Source organism: Bufo gargarizans, chromosome 2 (genome assembly GCF_014858855.1).
Source record: "Bufo gargarizans isolate SCDJY-AF-19 chromosome 2, ASM1485885v1, whole genome shotgun sequence".
NCBI classification, from domain to species: Eukaryota; Metazoa; Chordata; class Amphibia; order Anura; family Bufonidae; genus Bufo; species Bufo gargarizans.
This window is the reverse complement of record NC_058081.1, coordinates 54,367,309-54,388,410: the sequence shown is the minus strand read 5'-3', so window position 1 is coordinate 54,388,410 and position 21,102 is coordinate 54,367,309. Positions and strand designations below refer to the sequence as shown.

Here is a 21,102-nt window from a genome sequence, read left to right as displayed (position 1 = left end):
TGGGGACCGAAGAGACCAGTTTCTCAAGTTTAGAAATAGGAATGCTCTCCCATTCTTGTCTAATACAGGCCTCTAGCTGTTCAATCGTCTTGGGCCTTCTTTGTTGCACCTTCCTCTTTATGATGCGCCAAATGTTCTCTATAGGTGAAAGATCTGGACTGCAGACTGGCCATTTCAGTACCCGGATCCTTCTCCTACGCAGCCATAATGTTGTGATTGATGCAGAATATGGTCTGGCATTATCTTGTTGAAAAATGCAGGGTCTTCCCTGAAAGAGATGACGTCTGGATGGGAGCATATGTTGTTCTAGAACCTGAATATATTTTTCTGCATTGATGGTGCCTTTCCAGACATGCAAGCTGCCCATGCCACACGCACTCATGCAACCCCATACCATCAGAGATGCAGGCTTCTGAACTGAGCGTTGATAACAACTTGGGTTGTCCTTGTCCTCTTTGGTCTGGATGATATGGCGTCCCAGATTTCCAAAAAGAACTTCGAATCGTGACTCGTCTGACCACAGAACAGTCTTCCATTTTGCCACACTCCATTTTAAATGATCCCTGGCCCAGTGAAAACGCCTGAGCTTGTGGATCTTGCTTAGAAATGGCTTCTTCTTTGCACTGTAGAGTTTCAGCTGGCAACGGCGGATGGCACGGTGGATTGTGTTCACTGACAATGGTTTCTGGAAGTATTCCTGAGCCCATTCTGTGATTTCCTTTACAGTAGCATTCCTGTTTGTGGTGCAGTGTCGTTTAAGGGCCCGGAGATCACGGGCATCCAGTATGGTTTTACGGCCTTGACCCTTACGCACAGAGATTGTTCCAGATTCTCTGAATCTTCGGATGATGTTATGCACAGTTGATGATGATAGATGCAAAGTCTTTGCAATTTTTCGCTGGGTAACACCTTTCTGATATGGCTCCACTATCTTTCTGCGCAACATTGTGGGAATTGGTGATCCTCTACCCATCTTGGCTTCTGAGAGACACTGCCACTCTGAGAAGCTCTTTTTATACCCAATCATGTTGCCAATTGACCTAATTAGTTTTAATTGTCTTCCAGCTCTTTGTTATGCTCAAATTTACTTTTTCCAGCCTCTTATTGCTACTTGTCCCAACTTTTTTGGGATTTGTTGACACCGTGAAAATTTGAATCAATGTATTTTTCCTTTAAAATGATACATTTACTCGGATTAAACATTTGATCTGTCATCTACGTTCTATTACAAATAAAATATTGACATTTGCCATCTCCACATCATTGCATTCAGTTTTTAGTCACAATTTGTTTAGTGTCCCAACTTTTTTGGAATCCGGTTTGTAGTAAGAGACTGGGGATCAAATTGTTCTTCTTTTCTGCTCATGGGCGTTTCATCCTGGGACAAATGGACAAAGTAAAAAGGTCAACCAAGTACTGGAGCAGTTTTTAAGATTCTTTGTCTGACTGTCAGAACAAGTGGAACAGGTTTTTGTCCCTAGCGGAGTTTGCCATCAACAACCATGTCAGATCCTCTAGTGGCATGTCACCTTTTTACTGTAATTATGGGTTTAATCCATGTTTTTCATAAGTTTCTGGGTTAAGCTCTGTGAGATCTAACGTGGATGCTATAGTTGATGATATGTGCAAAGTTTGGGCCCAGGCTCACAAGAGACTAGAAAAAGCTCAAAGCATCCAGTGTAAACAAGCCAATAAAAAGCATTCTTTGGGTCCGAACTTTGTTTTGGGAGAACTTGTCTGGCTTTCTACAAAAAAATTGCGTCTAAGGGTACCGTTCGGTAAACTTGCTCCTAAGTTTATTGGCCCATATAAGATCACACCTTTAATAAACCCAGTATCTTTCCGTCTTCAATTACCTTCTTCGTTCACGGAATATATTGTGTTCCACAAATCTTTGCTCAAGAAGAACATTCCTCCTGTGATTCCTCCAACTAAACCTTCTGTAATTCAAGGTGATTTGGAGTACGAGGTAGAGAAAATTCTTGACTCTCGGAGTCTCCAGGGTTCTCTTCAGAACCTTATTCATTAGAAGTGATACGGTGCTGAAGAAAGGACATGGATCGCTACTCTGGATGTTGACGCTCCTCGTTTAAAGAGGAAGTTTCATCTTGAGTTTCCATCGAAACCTGCTTCTTATGTTGAGGGTCCGGTAGCCCCTCCTAAGGGGGGGTAATGTAATAAACGTACCTATCCAGGCTCCAGCGGCGTGACCCTCAGCTTTGGCACAGCCAGCTCCTCTAGGAGGTCTCCTCTTTTTCCGGGGGCCTCCCAGATGTTCCCGGGTAGTTGGCAAGTATATTGGAAAGCTGCTGCCAGAATGATACTTAAAGGGGTTCTCCGGGCTTTTACTATTGATGACCTATCCTCAGGATAGGTCAACACCCAGCACCCCCGCCGATCAGCTGTCTCAGGAGACGGTGCGCACGTGCCATCTCTCTTTGTCTCCTCATACAGCTTGTCGGGTGTCGGACCCCCACCGATCGGATATTGATGACTTATCCTGAGTATAGGTCACCAATAGTAAAAATCCGGACAAGTAATGTATACACCTCTGTGGGTTAAACTCATCTAAGGATACTACAGGTAATCTGTCAGACCACACTGTAATTGCTGTACATAGCGTGAAACTGCATGCATTACTAGCACACGGGGGTAAGTGACGCTCACTAATTGGTGCACCACCCTAGCAACCTACATAGAGGTTGGATAGTTGTGGCTGATAATCACACTACCACTAAGCCAATATCATTCTTCCGCCATGATTGAAACGGCAGACCTGTAACAGGGGTAAGACATTGACAGAAACTGTCTATCGCCCCATGGGGTGTGCTGCTGGCATTGCACAGATACCTATAGGAGGGCAGTGTCAGGGTGGTGTGTGAATGTGATAAATCCACCCTTTGGTGGCAGAGTCATGTGCCAGTGTGTGTACCAGGCAGTACACTGTGCCCCGCAGTGTGGCTCCTGACAAAGGCACTGACAGCCCGCGCCCGATCACCAGGCAACAGGCCGACTCTCCCGAGCCGGAAACTAGCGTAAACCACGCCCAAGGAGGGCGCTGCCTGGCTTGTAGTGGGCGTGGTCAGCCGATCTCCTTGACGCAAAACGCCGAGACTGCGCTGTAACGCCTACTGGTGACTAGTTTGATCCAGGCGGCTTCCGTAGAGAAGAATGTGCGAGATGTGAGCCGGTGACGCGTTATACTGCCCTACCTCGTGAGATTTCCCTACCCTCTGACTTCCTGTCGCATGAGCGATGACGTCGGGGGGCGTGTCTCACTTTTCTCCATCTGCGCATGCCCAAAAGGACACTCTAGTGAAAATCTCAAGGCTGAACTTAGCAGCACGCCGGGAACCTGCGCATGCGTCTGGGAGCCGAGACGCGCCTGCGCAATGTGATGGTAGGGAAAAATTACGTCCCAGTGCGCAAGCGCCGAGGGTAAGCATGAATATCCATGCCAAAAGCACTTTTAACCCTTTGCAGGAGCTATTCTCATATTGGTTCTTGACTGATTGTCCTCCTATATATAGGTTCTATTATATAGGGGGTCTGTCTGCACAGTATATGGGGGGGTCTGTCTGCACAGTATATTTGGGGGGCTGTCTGCACAGTATATTTGGGGGGCTGTCTGCACAGTATATTTGGGGGGCTGTCTGCACAGTATATTTGGGGGGCTGTCTGCACAGTATATAGGGGGCTGTCTGCACATTAAATGGGGGGGCTGTCTGCGCAGTATATGGGGGGCTGTGTGCGCAGTATATGGGGGGGCTGTGTGCGCAGTATATGGGGGGGCTGTGTGCGCAGTATATGGGGGGCTGTCTGCGCAGTGTATGGGGGGGCTGTCTGCGCAGTGTATTGGGGGGCTGTCTGCGCAGTGTATTGGGGGGCTGTCTGCGCAGTGTATTGGGGGGGCTGTCGCACAGTATATGGGGGGGATGTCGCACAGTATATGGGGGGGCTGTCTGCGCATTAAATGGGGGGGCTGTCTGCGCAGTATATGGGGGGCTGTCTGCGCGTATTGGGGGCTGTGTGCGCAGTATATGGGGGGCTGTCTGTGCAGTATATGGGGGGGTGTCTGCTCATTATATAGGGAGGTCTGTGCAGTATATGGGGGGGGGGCTGTCTGTGCAGTATATGGGGGGGCTGTCTGTGCGGTACGGTATATTGGGGGATGTATGTGCAGCATATTTGGGGGGGGCAGTGTATTATATTTGTGGCCTGTGTGTTAGATGTGTACAACCCTATTTTAACAAAAAAATAATAAAAATTCCCTATATCTCCTATGCCATGGCATGTTTTTTGCTACGAAACTGCAGTCATCTCGTCACTTGGAGAAGGATGAGAAGCGGCCCCCATCCAGAAGGACACACCTGCCACCAAATCCGTCTCTCACTGGATTCTGTAATCCCCGTCTGCTGTGTATATGTGCACCGTCCGTCTGCTGCACTGCGTCTGTTCTGCCATTTGCTCTAACTATTTTAATAAAAAAAAATTGTGTCACAACTCTGACCAGCATGTTCTCCTATGGAACACAAAGTACCTGAAGTGGTAAGAAGAAGCCCATGTGTGAGGCCCGCGCCCTGGCGGGAGCATTGAAGGGGCATCTGACAGGTGACGAGCTGCTCCTGTGTACTGTGATCACCGCGAGTTCAGAGGTCGGCACCCATAGGCTGTCCACATGCTGTGAATTACATCTCCCATCATGCTGGTAAAGTATTATGGGAGGTGTAGTCCAAAACATCTGGAATACCAAATGCGTATGAATGAAAAGCATGGTGTGTGACTGGTCAGTAACAAGGGTTGAAGCCTTGACGTGGCGTTACTGCTCACATGTGTATCCATGTGCCAATTCAACCAATGTGAGTGACTGTAATTAATACTGATTAGGTAACTATAAATACTGTGACAATGGAGAATTAAACGACTGTATCTCCTACACACTGCTTACACCGTGACCGTATCTCCTACACACCGCTTACACTGTGACCGTATCTCCTACACACTGCTTACACCGTGACCGTATCTCCTACACACTGCTTACACCGTGACCGTATCTCCTACACACCGCTTACACTGTGACCGTATCTCCTACACACTGCTTACACCGTGACCGTATCTCCTACACACTGCTTACACCGTGACCGTATCTCCTACACACTGCTTACACCGTGACCGTATCTCCTACACACTGCTTACACCGTGACCGTATCTCCTACACACTGCTTACACTGTGACCGTATCTCCTACACACTGCTTACACTGTGACCGTATCTCCTACACACAGCTTACACTGTGACCGTATCACCTACACACTGCTTACACGGCCATAGAGGGACATATGTTCTGACCTTTCTGAGACCTGGGGGGATTTAAATGCGGTGTCTCAGAAGATATGTTGTAAGAACAGCAATTTTTTTTTTAAACATTCATATTGTTCTTAACCTTACATCATGTTATGTTTTTTTTTCCCAACATTTAAACAGGTTACACAACGCGTTGCTGATCTATCCAGGACGGCTTCAGGATGGACTATAAGAAGGAGGTTCAGTCCCGATTGGGTCCGGCGCAACCTCAGGGAGTACATATATAGCGGCCTTGGTTTACGACGACGCACAATGGCACAAAGAAGGTAAATTATATATATTTTTTAAAGAAATGTAAATGAAATGTAAAAAGAAATGTAATTTAAAGGGAACCTGTCACCGGGATTTGGGGTATAGCGCTGAGGACATGGGTTGCTAGATGGCCTCTAGCACATCCGCAATACCCAGTCCCCATAGCTCTGTGTGCTTTTATTGCTTAAAAAAATCAATTTGATACATATGCAAATTAACCTGAGATGAGTCCTGTATGTGAGAGGAGTCAGGGACAGGACTCATCTCAGGTTAATTTGCATATGTATCAAATCTGTTTTCTTACACAATAAGAGCACACAGAGCTATGGGGACTGGGTATTGAGGATGTGCTAGCGGCCATCTAACAACCCATGCCCTCAGCTCTATACACAAAATCCCAGTGACAGGTTCCCTTTAAGGGACTGTCTGTAACAGCAGAGCGTTTGGCTACCCTGTTTTGGACAGCCAACTTATGGTGTAATGTAGACGTAGCATCGGACATGGATGGTGTTTTTAAAGGTAAATTTTTATTTAATTTTTTTCATACAGAACTAAGAGCAGCACTCTGGAGACTGAACAACCTCCTGATGCGGAAAATGAATGGATCGCCAACGCCAGACCTCCTGTCCCTCATGCATCTGCTCGGGAGAATCCGGGTCCCCTACCGGATCCCTCTGCTCAACAGAGGCTCTTAGGTTGACATCCAAATTTAAGAGCCCTGCTGAGCATGCAGAGATCCGGTGTGCCAAAGCAAAATGTGGACCGTGTAGAGGTTGTTTCCAACACTGTAGAAGGTTTGGACGAACATCAGAAGGAGTTTAGTGCTGCCTTGATTCGCCGCTGGGAGGGAGCAGAGTCGGCGATCCAATGCAGCCCTAACTACCATTATGGGGTAAGCATAATCAATTTGGTGGACTCAATGACGCCCGAGCAGTTGCATGAGTTTAATATCATGCTTAGAGAATGTGTCACAGAAATTGGCCACGGCCCCCACAACCTCATCCCACACCAGTGACCATTACCGACAACCTTCCCATTCCCAGCCCCCGGGCATGTGTTCCCTTCTGTCTCTTTTCTACTTCTCCGTCCCACTATTTTCCCCACCACCTCTACACATGCTCGGGTACCCTCCTCCTCAGACCCTTATACAACCCACAATTTCAACCTGCATCCTTTCCTGTGGACTGTATTTTTAGCTCAGAGAATAAAGAGGACAGGGGGGCTACCATTGCCAACCTCAAACCACCTACACGACAGTCCTACTCCACTAAAAAAAATTATTTTTTGTATAGTATGTATATATATATATTTTTTTTTATGGATATATTGTAATTTATACAAAAATAAAAAAATGTATAGTTAACTTCGATGTATTTGTGTTTTCATTGGCCGGTACAGGGTAACAGTACCCTTTGGCACTACCGCTGTGGTGACATTAAAACCACCATAGGGTCACTACTGTACGTTTATTGAAAAGCCCTTGGTATTTTTTTTTGCCCTAAACTACATTATTGCCAAAGGTGAACCATGAACAATACCATCAGTAATGAGCTATGTTTTGGCTCTTTATTGATCGTAGACCCTATGATTGGCACATGAACAGCAAAGGCTTGTTCGTTGTTCAATCTTGCCCCTTTTCATTTGAGCCCTTGTGGGAGTCACGGTCCATCAGCATCATCAGGAATTCATTAATAAATTGTAATTTAACAGTTTGATTAATGATTTCCCTATGACGCTATGACATAACTAGTGTGATTACCACAATGGACACACAAGGGACTAACTGCTGTTAAAGGGGTATCCCAATCAATGGTGGCATATCACTTGAATATGCAACCATTGTCTGATAGGTGTGGGTACCACCGATGGGACACGCACCTATATTGAGAACGGAGCAGGTAGCGCTGTGGCTGGAGGACACCAGATTTAATGGGGTCCGTCGACCACTGTTTGCTAATCCACAACTCTAACATAGAGAAGAATGGAGGGCGGCAGAGCATGCGCATTGCGCCATACTCCAATTTCGGGGACCAGTTCTCAATATAGGTGCGGGGAACAGCAGCTATAAGACAATGGGGGCATATCCAAGCGATATGCCCCTATTGTCTGAGATGAGAAAACTCATTTTAAGGCCTCTTTCACACGACTGTATTCCCTACAAGAGGGCCATATGTCCCACACTGGCATTGATCATGCCAACAGGAGTACACACAATCCTAGATTACAATGATGCTGCGCAAGTCGAGCTTCAGGTGGGGCTATTGTTTAGCACGAATAGAGAATAGATCATATGAATGCGGGACAATAGCCCATTGTGAGGCACAACATGAACAACATCAAGATGCCATGTGCTCCTGTACGCACGATCAATATCGCCCGTTAACTATCACTATACATGTTTTAGTGCATATAGTCGTGTACAAGAGTCCAAAAGGTGAGATACGGTCACGGTGTAAGCAGTGTGTAGGTGATACGGTCACGGTGTAAGCAGTGTGTAGGAGATACAGTCACAGTGTAAGCGGTGTGTAGGAGATACGGTCACGGTGTAAGCAGTGTGTAGGAGATACGGTCACGGTGTAAGCAGTGTGTAGGAGATACGGTCACGGTGTAAGCAGTGTGTAGGAGATACGGTCACGGTGTAAGCAGTGTGTAGGTGATACGGTCACGGTGTAAGCAGTGTGTAGGAGATACGGTCACGGTGTAAGCGGTGTGTAGGAGATACGGTCACGGTGTAAGCGGTGTGTAGGAGATACGGTCACGGTGTAAGCAGGTGTGTAGGAGATACGGTCACGGTGTAAGCAGTGTGTAGGAAATACGGTCACGGTGTAAGCGGTGTGTAGGAGATACGGTCGCGGTGTAAGCGGTGTGTAGGAGATACGGTCACGGTGTAAGCGGTGTGTAGGAGATACGGTCACGGTGTAAGCGGTGTGTAGGAGATACGGTCACGGTGTAAGCGGTGTGTAGGAGATACGGTCACGGTGTAAGCAGTGTGTAGGAGATACGGTCACAGTGTAAGCGGTGTGTAGGAGATACGGTCACAGTGTAAGCGGTGTGTAGGAGATACGGTCACAGTGTAAGCGGTGTGTAGGAGATACAGTCACGGTGTAAGCGGTGTGTAGGAGATACGGTCACAGTGTAAGCAGTGTGTAGGAGATACGGTCACGGTGTAAGCAGTTTGTAGGAGATACAGTCACGGTGTAAGCAGTGTGTAGGAGATACGGTCACGGTGTAAGCAGTGTGTAGGAGATACGGTCACAGTGTAAGCTGTGTGTAGGAGATACGGTCACGGTGTAAGCAGTGTGTAGGAGATACGGTCACAGTGTAAGCAGTTTGTAGGAGATACAGTCACGGTGTAAGCGGTGTGTAGGAGATACGGTCACGGTGTAAGCAGTGTGTAGGAGATACGGTCACAGTGTAAGCGGTGTGTAGGAGATACGGTCACGGTGTAAGCAGTGTGTAGGAGATACGGTCACAGTGTAAGCGGTGTGTAGGAGATACGGTCACAGTGTAAGCGGTGTGTAGGAGATACGGTCACGGTGTAAGCAGTGTGTAGGAGATACAGTCGTTTAATTCTCCATTGTCACAGTATTTATAGTTACCTAATCAGTATTAATTACAGTCACTCACATTGGTTGAATTGGCACATGGATACACATGTGAGCAGTAACGCCACGTCAAGGCTTCAACCCTTGTTACTGACCAGTCACACACCATGCTTTTCATTCATACGCATTTGGTATTCCAGATGTTTTGGACTACACCTCCCATAATACTTTACCAGCATGATGGGAGATGTAATTCACAGCATGTGGACAGCCTATGGGTGCCGACCTCTGAACTCGCGGTGATCACAGTACACAGGAGCAGCTCGTCACCTGTCAGATGCCCCTTCAATGCTCCCGCCAGGGCGCGGGCCTCACACATGGGCTTCTTCTTACCACTTCAGGTACTTTGTGTTCCATAGGAGAACATGCTGGTCAGAGTTGTGACACAATTTTTTTTTATTAAAATAGTTAGAGCAAATGGCAGAACAGACGCAGTGCAGCAGACGGACGGTGCACATATACACAGCAGACGGGGATTACAGAATCCAGTGAGAGACGGATTTGGTGGCAGGTGTGTCCTTCTGGATGGGGGCCGCTTCTCATCCTTCTCCAAGTGACGAGATGACTGCAGTTTCGTAGCAAAAAACATGCCATGGCATAGGAGATATAGGGAATTTTTATTATTTTTTTGTTAAAATAGGGTTGTACACATCTAACACACAGGCCACAAATATAATACACTGCCCCCCCCAAATATGCTGCACATACATCCCCCAATATACCGTACCGCACAGACAGCCCCCCCATATACTGCACAGACAGCCCCCCCCCCATATACTGCACAGACCTCCCTATATAATGAGCAGACACCCCCCCATATACTGCACAGACAGCCCCCCATATACTGCGCACACAGCCCCCCCATATACTGCGCAGACAGCCCCCCATTTAATGCGCAGACAGCCCCCCCATATACTGCGCAGACAGCCCCCCCATATACTGTGCGACATCCCCCCCATATACTGTGCGACAGCCCCCCAATACACTGCGCAGACAGCCCCCCAATACACTGCGCAGACAGCCCCCCAATACACTGCGCAGACAGCCCCCCCATACACTGCGCAGACAGCCCCCCATATACTGCGCACACAGCCCCCCCATATACTGCGCACACAGCCCCCCCATATACTGCGCACACAGCCCCCCATATACTGCGCAGACAGCCCCCCCATTTAATGTGCAGACAGCCCCCTATATACTGTGCAGACAGCCCCCCAAATATACTGTGCAGACAGCCCCCCAAATATACTGTGCAGACAGCCCCCCAAATATACTGTGCAGACAGACCCCCCCATATACTGTGCAGACAGACCCCCTATATAATAGAACCTATATATAGGAGGACAATCAGTCAAGAACCAATATGAGAATAGCTCCTGCAAAGGGTTAAAAGTGCTTTTGGCATGGATATTCATGCTTACCCTCGGCGCTTGCGCACTGGGACGTAATTTTTCCCTACCATCACATTGCGCAGGCGCGTCTCGGCTCCCAGACGCATGCGCAGGTTCCCGGCGTGCTGCTAAGTTCAGCCTTGAGATTTTCACTAGAGTGTCCTTTTGGGCATGCGCAGATGGAGAAAAGTGAGACACGCCCCCCGACGTCATCGCTCATGCGACAGGAAGTCAGAGGGTAGGGAAATCTCACGAGGTAGGGCAGTATAACGCGTCACCGGCTGTGTTTGATGGAAGTAGGTGTAATATGTATGTAGCTGTGTGCAGTACATGTAATATGTATGTAGCTGTGTGCAGTACGTGTAATATGTATGTAGCTGTGTGCAGTACATGTAATATGTATGTAGCTGTGTGCAGTACGTGTAATATGTATGTAGCTGTGTGCAGTACATGTAATATGTATGTAGCTGTGTGCAGTACATGTAATATGTATGTAGCTATGTGCAGTACATGTAATATGTATGTAGCTGTGTGCAGTACATGTAATGTGTATGTAGCTGTGTGCAGTACATGTAATGTGTATGTAGCTGTGTACAATAGGAGTGATGTGTATGTAGCTGTGTGCAGTACGTGTAATGTGTATGTAGCTGTGTGCAGTACGTGTAATATGTGTGCAGTACGTGTAATATGTATGTAGCTGTGTGCAGTACGTGTAATGTGTATGTAGCTGTGTGCAGTACGTGTAATATGTGTGCAGTACGTGTAATATGTATGTAGCTGTGTGCAGTACGTGTAATATGTATGTAGCTGTGTGCAGTACGTGTAATGTGTATGTAGCTGTGTGCAGTACGTGTAATGTGTATGTAGCTGTGTGCAGTACGTGTAATGTGTATGTAGCTGTGTGCAGTACGTGTAATGTGTATGTAGCTGTGTGCAGTACGTGTAATGTATGTAGCTGTGTGCAGTACGTGTAATGTATGTAGCTGTGTGCAGTACGTGTAATGTATGTAGCTGTGTGCAGTACGTGTAATATGTATGTAGCTGTGTGCAGTACGTGTAATATGTATGTAGCTGTGTGCAGTACGTGTAATATGTATGTAGCTGTGTGCAGTAGGTGTAATATGTATGTAGCTGTGTGCAGTAGGTGTAATATGTATGTAGCTGTGTGCAGTAGGTGTAATATGTATGTAGCTGTGTGCAGTAGGTGTAAGTGTATGTAGCTGTGTGCAGTAGGTGTAATGTGTATGTAGCTGTGTGCAGTAGGTGTAATGTGTATGTAGCTGTGTGCAGTAGGTGTAATGTGTATGTAGCTGTGTGCAGTAGGTGTAATGTGTATGTAGCTGTGTGCAGTAGGTGTAATGTGTATGTAGCTGTGTGCAGTAGGTGTAATGTGTATGTAGCTGTGTGCAGTAGGTGTAATGTGTATGTAGCTGTGTGCAGTAGGTGTAATGTGTATGTAGCTGTGTGCAGTAGGTGTAATGTGTATGTAGCTGTGTGCAGTAGGTGTAATGTGTATGTAGCTGTGTGCAGTAGGTGTAATGTGTATGTAGCTGTGTGCAGTAGGTGTAATGTGTATGTAGCTGTGTGCAGTAGGTGTAATGTGTATGTAGCTGTGTGCAGTAGGTGTAATGTGTATGTAGCTGTGTGCAGTAGGTGTAATGTGTATGTAGCTGTGTGCAGTAGGTGTAATGTGTATGTAGCTGTGTGCAGTAGGTGTAATGTGTATGTAGCTGTGTGCAGTAGGTGTAATGTGTATGTAGCTGTGTGCAGTAGGTGTAATGTGTATGTAGCTGTGTGCAGTAGGTGTAATGTGTATGTAGCTGTGTGCAGTAGGTGTAATGTGTATGTAGCTGTGTGCAGTAGGTGTAATGTGTATGTAGCTGTGTGCAGTAGGTGTAATGTGTATGTAGCTGTGTGCAGTAGGTGTAATGTGTATGTAGCTGTGTGCAGTAGGTGTAATGTGTATGTAGCTGTGTGCAGTAGGTGTAATGTGTATGTAGCTGTGTGCAGTAGGTGTAATGTGTATGTAGCTGTGTGCAGTAGGTGTAATGTGTATGTAGCTGTGTGCAGTAGGTGTAATGTGTATGTAGCTGTGTGCAGTAGGTGTAATGTGTATGTAGCTGTGTGCAGTAGGTGTAATGTGTATGTAGCTGTGTGCAGTAGGTGTAATGTGTATGTAGCTGTGTGCAGTAGGTGTAATGTGTATGTAGCTGTGTGCAGTAGGTGTAATGTGTATGTAGCTGTGTGCAGTAGGTGTAATGTGTATGTAGCTGTGTGCAGTAGGTGTAATGTGTATGCAGCTGTGTGCGGTAGGTGTAATGTGTATGCAGCTGTGTGCGGTAGGTGTAATGTGTATGCAGCTGTGTGCGGTAGGTGTAATGTGTATGCGGCTGTGTGCGGTAGGTGTAATGTGTATGCGGCTGTGTGCGGTAGGTGTAATGTGTATGCGGCTGTGTGCGGTACGCGCGATGTGTATGTAATTGTGGGCGGTACGTGCCTCTTTGCGGACACGTTACTTTACACCATGTTTTTCACCATGTTGGAGGAGTCCATGGCGGGTACACCCCCGGATCGCCTCGTTATGTATGACTTATACCTCTTTCCCTGTATTTCAGGATCAGATTAAAAACATGGCAGACGGGCTGCCCAAAGATGCCAAGGAGGCAGTGCTGATGGCGAGCGATTCTCTACCGGAAGGAACGCCGCAGATCCGAGGATACGATTTCAACTGCGGGGTGAACTATGAGGCCTTGCTGCAGACTTACATCACAACAGGCTTTCAGGCCACGAGCTATGGGCAGGCGGTGCGGGAGGTCAACAACATGGTGAGACCGTGGGCGTCTGATCGGCCGGGATCACATGGGGAAAAGCGTGAAAATGACGTTCTTTACATATACAGCATGGTTATTACACAATCAGCCGCGCCTCCTTTTCCTTCATGGTCCTCAGCCTCCCTGTAAACAAGTAGATATGACATCACGTGACAACACGCAATAGCGTGTGATGTTACCGCCATTACATTGCTGGAGCACAGAGTTGAATATTTTCTCCTTTACATCCAGAGGCTGAAAACCTGTACACACCTTATACATATCCAGTCTAGACAATCCTCAGCCTGGTTATTTTACCTGCACTGATACACTGTAACAAACTGCCAGGACAGTTACAGTTCTTGCACACAAAACAATTGCCACAAAACCTCAGCTGTGGCAGGTATCGGGTCGGTTCAGGTTTTTAGCCTCTAAATGTAAACCAGAATGTTTCCCTTCACCGACAGTAAGCAGAGATGTTAAAAATGGAGAGAAATTAAAACAGACACATGTTAGAAAGTTGGAGACTGGACGAGCCCTTTAAGAGGTTTTTAGATTTACACTTTGTATTATCTCTCTTTACACAGATTGACACCAAGCTGTCGTCCCCTGGCGGATGTACCATCTTACTGGGGTACACGTCCAACCTGATCAGCTCGGGAGTACGGGAGATGATCCGATACCTGGCAGAGCACAAGATGGTGAGATCAAAGAGGAGGTCATTAGTCATGACCACGCCCACTATGCCACGTTACATGGGCCACAACCTCTAACCATTCTATTCCGTCTTATTAAAGGGGTTTTCAGATTTTTTTTTTTTTGGTTTTTTTTTAATACTGATGACTTTTGATCGTGGGGGTCCGAGACCCAGGACCTTCACCGATCAGCTGTTTGAGAAGGCACTGGCGCTTGCAGTAACGCTGCGGCCTAGGCCATGTGATGTCCCATTCATCGGTCACGTGGCCTAGGAGCAGCTCAGCCCCATAGACGTGAATGAGGCCGAGCGCGATACCAAGCACGGCCGCTATACAATGTACGTCGCTGTACTTAGTAAGCTGAGAGAAGGCCGCGGGGCTGCTGAGAGAAGGCCGCGGGGCTGCTGAGAGAAGGCCGCGGGGCTGCTGAGAGAAGGCCGCGGGGCTGCTGAGAGAAGGCCGCGGGGCTGCTGAGAGAAGGCCGCGGGGCTGCTGAGAGAAGGCCGCGGGGCTGCTGAGAGAAGGCCGCGGGGCTGCTGAGAGAAGGCCGCGCCTTTTCAAACAGCTGATTGGCCGGGGGGGTTTCAGGTGTCGGACTCCCAGTGTTCAGATACTGATGCTCTATGGAGAGGATAGGTCATCAGTTAAAAAATCTCGGGAAACCCCTTTAAGGAGAACCTTACATCTGACTTAAGGAGGAGACCACTGGAACTCTACATGATGGACGCTATATAGATGCCGCCTTTATCCACTACTGACTCTTATCTCTCCAGGTGGATATCATTGTCACCACGGCTGGAGGTATAGAGGAGGACTTGATCAAGTGCCTCGCTCCTACTTACATTGGAGACTTCAGCCTCAAGGGGGCAGATCTGAGGCCACGGGGCATTAATAGGTGAGCAGAGATCACACAGGGGTCACTGCCTGGGTGCCTCCTCCTTTTGCTGATCTGGTGTCTCCTCTCGTGTGCAGGATCGGCAATCTCCTGGTTCCTAATAATAATTACTGTCTGTTTGAGGACTGGATAACGCCGATATTGGATCAAATGGTGCTGGAGCAAGACACTGAGGTGAGGACAAGATGGAGACCAGGGCGGGGTGTGATACTGGAGGAGTGAGGTCACTCAACCACAGTTCTTCTTCTTCACTGCAGGGGACTAAGTGGACACCGTCTAAGATGATCGCTCGCCTAGGAAAGGAAATTAATCACCCCGATTCTGTATATTATTGGGCCCAGAAGGTAACGTCACAGAACAGCATGGGGCACAGAGAGCTATGTGACATGGAGTCTGCTCCGCCCACCACAGTGTGACACAGGAGGGAGGAGCTATGTGACATGGAGTCTGCCCCTCCCACCACAGGGTGACAGGAGGGAGGAGCTATGTGACATGGAGTCTGCCCCCTCCCACCACAGGGTGACAGGAGGGAGGAGCTATGTGACATGGAGTCTGCCCCCTCCCACCACAGGGTGACAGGAGGGAGGAGCTATGTGACATGGAGTCTGCCCCCTCCCACCACAGGGTGACAGGAGGGAGGAGCTATGTGACATGGAGTCTGCCCCTCCCACCACAGGGTGACAGGAGGGAGGAGCTATGTGACATGGAGTCTGCCCCCTCCCACCACCGGGTGACAGGAGGGAGGAGCTATGTGACATGGAGTCTGCCCCCTCCCACCACAGGGTGACAGGAGGGAGGAGCTATGTGACATGGAGTCTGCCCCCTCCCACCACCGGGTGACAGGAGGGAGGAGCTATGTGACATGGAGTCTGCCCCCTCCCACCACCGGGTGACAGGAGGGAGGAGCTATGTGACATGGAGTCTGCCCCCTCCCACCACCGGGTGACAGGAGGGAGGAGCTATGTGACATGGAGTCTGCCCCCTCCCACCACCGGGTGACAGGAGGGAGGAGCTATGTGACATGGAGTCTGCCCCCTCCCACCACCGGGTGACAGGAGGGAGGAGCTATGTGACATGGAGTCTGCCCCCTCCCACCACCGGGTGACAGGAGGGAGGAGCTATGTGACATGGAGTCTGCCCCCTCCCACCACCGGGTGACAGGAGGGAGGAGCTATGTGACATGGAGTCTGCCCCCTCCCACCACCGGGTGACAGGAGGGAGGAGCTATGTGACATGGAGTCTGCCCCCTCCCACCACCGGGTGACAGGAGGGAGGAGCTATGTGACATGGAGTCTGCCCCCTCCCACCACCGGGTGACAGGAGGGAGGAGCTATGTGACATGGAGTCTGCCCCCTCCCACCACCGGGTGACAGGAGGGAGGAGCTATGTGACATGGAGTCTGCCCCCTCCCACCACCGGGTGACAGGAGGGAGGAGCTATGTGACATGGAGTCTGCCCCCTCCCACCACCGGGTGACAGGAGGGAGGAGCTATGTTACGCGGTCGGGTCCTTTTTATCTTACAGTCTGCTGATTTCCTCTGACAGAACAATATTCCGGTATACAGCCCGGCGCTCACAGACGGATCCATCGGGGATATGCTGTACTTTCACTCCTACAAGAACCCGGGGCTGAGGCTGGACATCGTTGAAGGTGACGTTCCTGATACTCTCTTATAGGAAACTCGCTCACTCGCAGTCTATGTATTCCCTTGTACCACCCTGCAGGGAGCCTGTATTCCATCTAGGGAGTAGTCTAGCCTTTCTCTCCCACTTGCAGCACCCTGGGGGTAGCCATACATCTTGCCCTTTCATTGTAATGGGATTTCTCTTATCTGTTGAACGTCTTGAAGGAATACAATGCACCTTCAAGAGCTTCTGGCCGAAGGCTTGTTCGGCTGTCTCCCGACTCCCCCGTACCCATACATGCTCAGTTTGGCAGAGTATGTGTTTGTCAATGGCAGTCTGTATCTCCTGGGACATCATGTTGGGGGGAGCTCCTCACACACGTAAGGGTCCATTCACACGTCCGTAAGTGTTTTGCGGATCCGAAAAACACGGACACTGGCAATGTGCATTCCGCAATTTGCGGACCGCACATCGCTGGCACTATAATATAAAATGCCTAATCTTGTCCGCAATTGCGGACAAGAATAGGACGCTCTATTTTTTTGCGGAAACAGAAGCATGGATGCGGATCAGCAAATGCGGACAGCACATTCCAGCCCCATTGAAAATGAATTGGTCTGCAAAATTACGGAACTGATGCAGACCCATTTTGCGGACGTGTGAATGGACCCTTAGCTTGTTGGCTGAGCCTAACCCAAAAACCGCGAGGGCAACCTACTGTGTATGGGGGAGGCGGCGCTAGGAGGCACCTGGGCTAACTGCTGTCATTGTGCCTGTGTCTCCCCATCAGATATTCGGCGGCTGAATTCTTCTGTGGTTTTTGCTAAGAAGACGGGAATGATTATTCTGGGAGGAGGACTGGTGAAGCATCACATCTGCAATGCCAACCTCATGGTACGTGTAGACTGGGGCGGCACTGGAGATGATCCTGTAATACCTGTGAGCTTGTCGGGGGCGGTCAGGTGGCTTGTAGTGTGGAATGCAGCTCCAAAAATCTTGTTCACCTATTTAAAGGGAGTCTGCCACCTTACATTGCCCTATAGCACACCTATACATGAATGTAATGGTACCTTTTGTCTGTCTTTAGACTTGCAGAAGCTAGAAAAAACGAACTTTGATATGCAAATGAGCCCTCGCAAGTGCCCAGGGGCGGCGTTCACTGTGTTGGTGCCCAGGCTGCTCTGCCTTTTTTCATTGTTTCCCAGCCTCTGCATATGCCCGCCCTCCTATTCCCTTGCCAACAATGGGCATCGCAGTGCACATGCTCCGGCCCGGTGAGGCAGTGCACAGTCGCGGGATCTCGGCCGGACCTTAGGATGACGCAAGGGAATAGAAGGGTAGGTAGAGGCTGGGGAACAATGAGAAAAGGCAGAGCAGCCTGGGCACCAACACAGTGAACGCCGCCCTGGGCACTTGCCAGTGCTCATTTGCATATCAATCAAAGTTCGTTTTTCCAGCTTCTGCAAGTGTAAAGACAAAGGTACCATTACATTCATGTATAGGTGTGCTATAGGGCAATGTAAGCGCTGTATATGGCCATGTGGAGGTGACAGACTCCCTTTATATCTACCGGTGGGTGTTTTTGCCAGTGTACTAGCCTGATCTGTAGTAGAAGACTCTACTGCTCCTTTGAGATCAACTCGCCATCATCCCTGACAAGTTTTCTCCTTTTGCAGAGGAATGGTGCAGATTATGCTGTTTACGTGAACACGGCGCAGGAATTTGATGGGTCGGATGCTGGAGCCAGACCAGATGAAGCCGTATCCTGGGGAAAGATCCGCATGGATGCTAATCCAGTTAAGGTGAGTGAAGGAGTGAACACAACTACTATAATACTGCCTCCTATGTACAAGAATATAACTACTATAATACTGCCTCCTATGTACAAGAATATAACTACTATAATACTGCCTCCTATGTACAAGAATATAACTACTATAATACTGCCTCCTATGTACAAGAATATAACTACTATAATACTGCCTCCTATGTACAAGAATATAACTACTATAATCCTGCCTCCTATGTACAAGAATATAACTACTATAATACTGCCTCCTATGTACAAGAATATAACTACTATAATACTGCCTCCTATGTACAAGAATATAACTACTATAATACTGCCTCCTATGTACAAGAATATAACTACTATAATACTGCCTCCTATGTACAAGAATATAACTACTATAATACTGCCTCCTATGTACAAGAATATAACTACTATAATACTGCCTCCTATGTACAAGAATATAACTACTATAATACTGCCTCCTATGTACAAGAATATAACTACTATAATACTGCCTCCTATGTACAAGAATATAACTTCTATAATACTGCCTCCTATGTACAAGAATATAACTACTATAATACTGCCTCCTATGTACAAGAATATAACTACTATAATACTGCTCCTATGTACAAGAATATAACTACTATAATACTGCTCCTATGTACAAGAATATAACTACTATAATACTGCCTCCTATGTACAAGAATATAACTACTATAATACTGCCTCCTATGTACAGGAATATAACTACTATAATACTGCCTCCTATATGCAAGAATATAACTACTATAATACTGCTCCTATATGCAAGAATATAACTACTATAATACTGCTCCTATGTACAGGAATATAACTACTATAATACTGCTCCTATGTACAAGAATATAACTACTATAATACTGCTCCTATGTACAAGAATATAACTACTATAATACTGCTCCCATGTACAAGAATATAACTACTATAATACTGCTCCCATGTACAAGAATATAACTACTATAATACTGCTCCCATGTACAAGAATATAACTACTATAATACTGCTCCCATGTACAAGAATATAACTACTATAATACTGCTCCCATGTACAAGAATATAACTACTATAATACTGCTCCCATGTACAAGAATATAACTACTATAATACTGCCCCCCTCTGGCTGAGTTTATAGACATACCCCTGTACACAGATGTCACATGTGAAGGTCCCTCCTCCTCACCAGTATACTGTATCTCCCGTTTCCTCCACAGGTATACGCAGACGCCAGCCTGGTTTTCCCGTTGCTTGTTGCTCAGACCTTTGCACAGAGAAAAGCGGAGTTCTCCAGCAGGGAGAAAGGGCAGGACTGAGGAGGACGTTTCCACTATGGTTGCACTCTGAATGCTGCGCTGTTGGCTTCCATCCTCTGCTTCTCCTCCACAGGAGTGTAATGGACAGGATCCAGGCGTGTTACCTTGTGCAGACATACAGCGCTGTGTGCACATAGCTCAACACACCGTGCAGCTCTCCCGCTCTGGGTGACCAGAGTATCTTGGAGTTGGGCTCCTCTTAGAACGTGAAGAGCCGTCATACAGTAACTCTTCACCTTTAGCAGCCACTGTAAATTAAAGGGGTTTTGCCATTCAGCCAACTTTTCTCCTGGCAGGAGTACAGGAGGTAAGTGACTGATCACCGGGAGTCTGACTGCCGGGACCCCCACTATTGCCAGAATAGGGGTTCATACTCCTGCTTTGACTGGAGCTGAGTACAAGCTCTTGGCTATGTCTGGTACCCCCATAGAGCTGACTGTAGGGGAGCATGGATCCTGGTTCTCATGATTGGCTGTCGGACCACCCCACCGATCAGACACTTATCCCCTATACAAAGGTTGTCTTAATGGGACAACCCCTTTAAGTAATGTTATCTATTGAAGTTGTAGCTGTCTGCATGTATGTGGGTTAGGGGTATAGAAATAAGAGATTGTTATCAAACTGTAACTGTTTTTATTTTTTCTAAAATACAAAAAAAAAGAAAAATATACAGTGTCATTGGGATCCACTGCCGGCGTCCTCCTCAGGGGGCTCCCCCTGCCAAACCTGGACTTCTCCCTCACTGGCGGTTAGGAGACATGGCTCAGTGGGATGATAGGACAGCGACTGTACGACTCCTTTACTGACCGGGAGCTGGAGTGTGAGGGAACCCTGCAGGAGAGAGACCACAAGACGTCACAAAATAGCAAGACCTGGTGCAAACGCTGCCGCTCTGCGGTCAAGAACCCGGGGGCATAAAGCTGATGCCAGGGGTGAATCGTCCACCCTCCATTAGCATACCTAGAGTGACCTAAGGTCTAAATCAGTGCCTCTCTCTCCACCATTCACCTATGTCATGGGTTCTGGTGGTAAAGTGCTACGAGTTAGTTTGCTTTCTGAGGAAGCTAGACCCAACCAGGCTTCCGTAGTCAGATGAGGGGAGAGATCAGCATTAAGTATGAGCAGATCGATTAGTCTCATTAGCAGGACTTCTTCACCTGTCCCCCATGGGTGCTCAGTGACAATCTGGGTGTGGAATCTCAAACTTGGCTTTGGGAGCAGAGAATGCGCCTGCACTGCTACCTGGAAGTATAGTGGCACATGAGCTGTCAATGCTCCTGAAGCACAATTTGAGCTCTGGTGGAGCAGCTATCAGCATGTGA

At 47.9% G+C, this 21,102-nt stretch overlaps 2 protein-coding genes across 5 annotated transcripts in view; both read left to right on the top strand.

The window, feature by feature from the left end:
- Nucleotides 1-21,096, top strand: part of DHPS (deoxyhypusine synthase) — an 86,263-nt gene extending 65,167 nt beyond the window's left edge. For 2 of the 4 annotated variants that reach the window (XM_044278935.1, XM_044278938.1), the window contains exons 2-10: nucleotides 13,227-13,436; nucleotides 14,009-14,122; nucleotides 14,890-15,011; nucleotides 15,089-15,185; nucleotides 15,269-15,355; nucleotides 16,557-16,662; nucleotides 17,428-17,531; nucleotides 18,314-18,439; nucleotides 19,682-21,096. In XM_044278935.1, coding sequence (XP_044134870.1) covers nucleotides 13,227-13,436; nucleotides 14,009-14,122; nucleotides 14,890-15,011; nucleotides 15,089-15,185; nucleotides 15,269-15,355; nucleotides 16,557-16,662; nucleotides 17,428-17,531; nucleotides 18,314-18,439; nucleotides 19,682-19,780 — 1,065 coding nt within the window. In that variant the 3' untranslated portion in view covers nucleotides 19,781-21,096. Of the gene's footprint in view, nucleotides 1-2,630; nucleotides 3,188-10,888; nucleotides 10,908-13,226; nucleotides 13,437-14,008; nucleotides 14,123-14,889; nucleotides 15,012-15,088; nucleotides 15,186-15,268; nucleotides 15,356-16,556; nucleotides 16,663-17,427; nucleotides 17,532-18,313; nucleotides 18,440-19,681 lie in introns of those variants that run through there. The other 2 variants (XM_044278936.1, XM_044278937.1) reach the window with 2 other exon arrangements.
- The window catches only part of MAN2B1 (mannosidase alpha class 2B member 1), an 8,253-nt gene continuing 7,702 nt past the window's right edge, over nucleotides 20,552-21,102 (top strand). Inside the window, exon 1 of the mRNA XM_044276965.1 lies at nucleotides 20,552-20,655. Within this exon, the coding sequence (XP_044132900.1) occupies nucleotides 20,552-20,655 (104 nt within the window). The remainder of the gene's footprint in view (nucleotides 20,656-21,102) is intronic.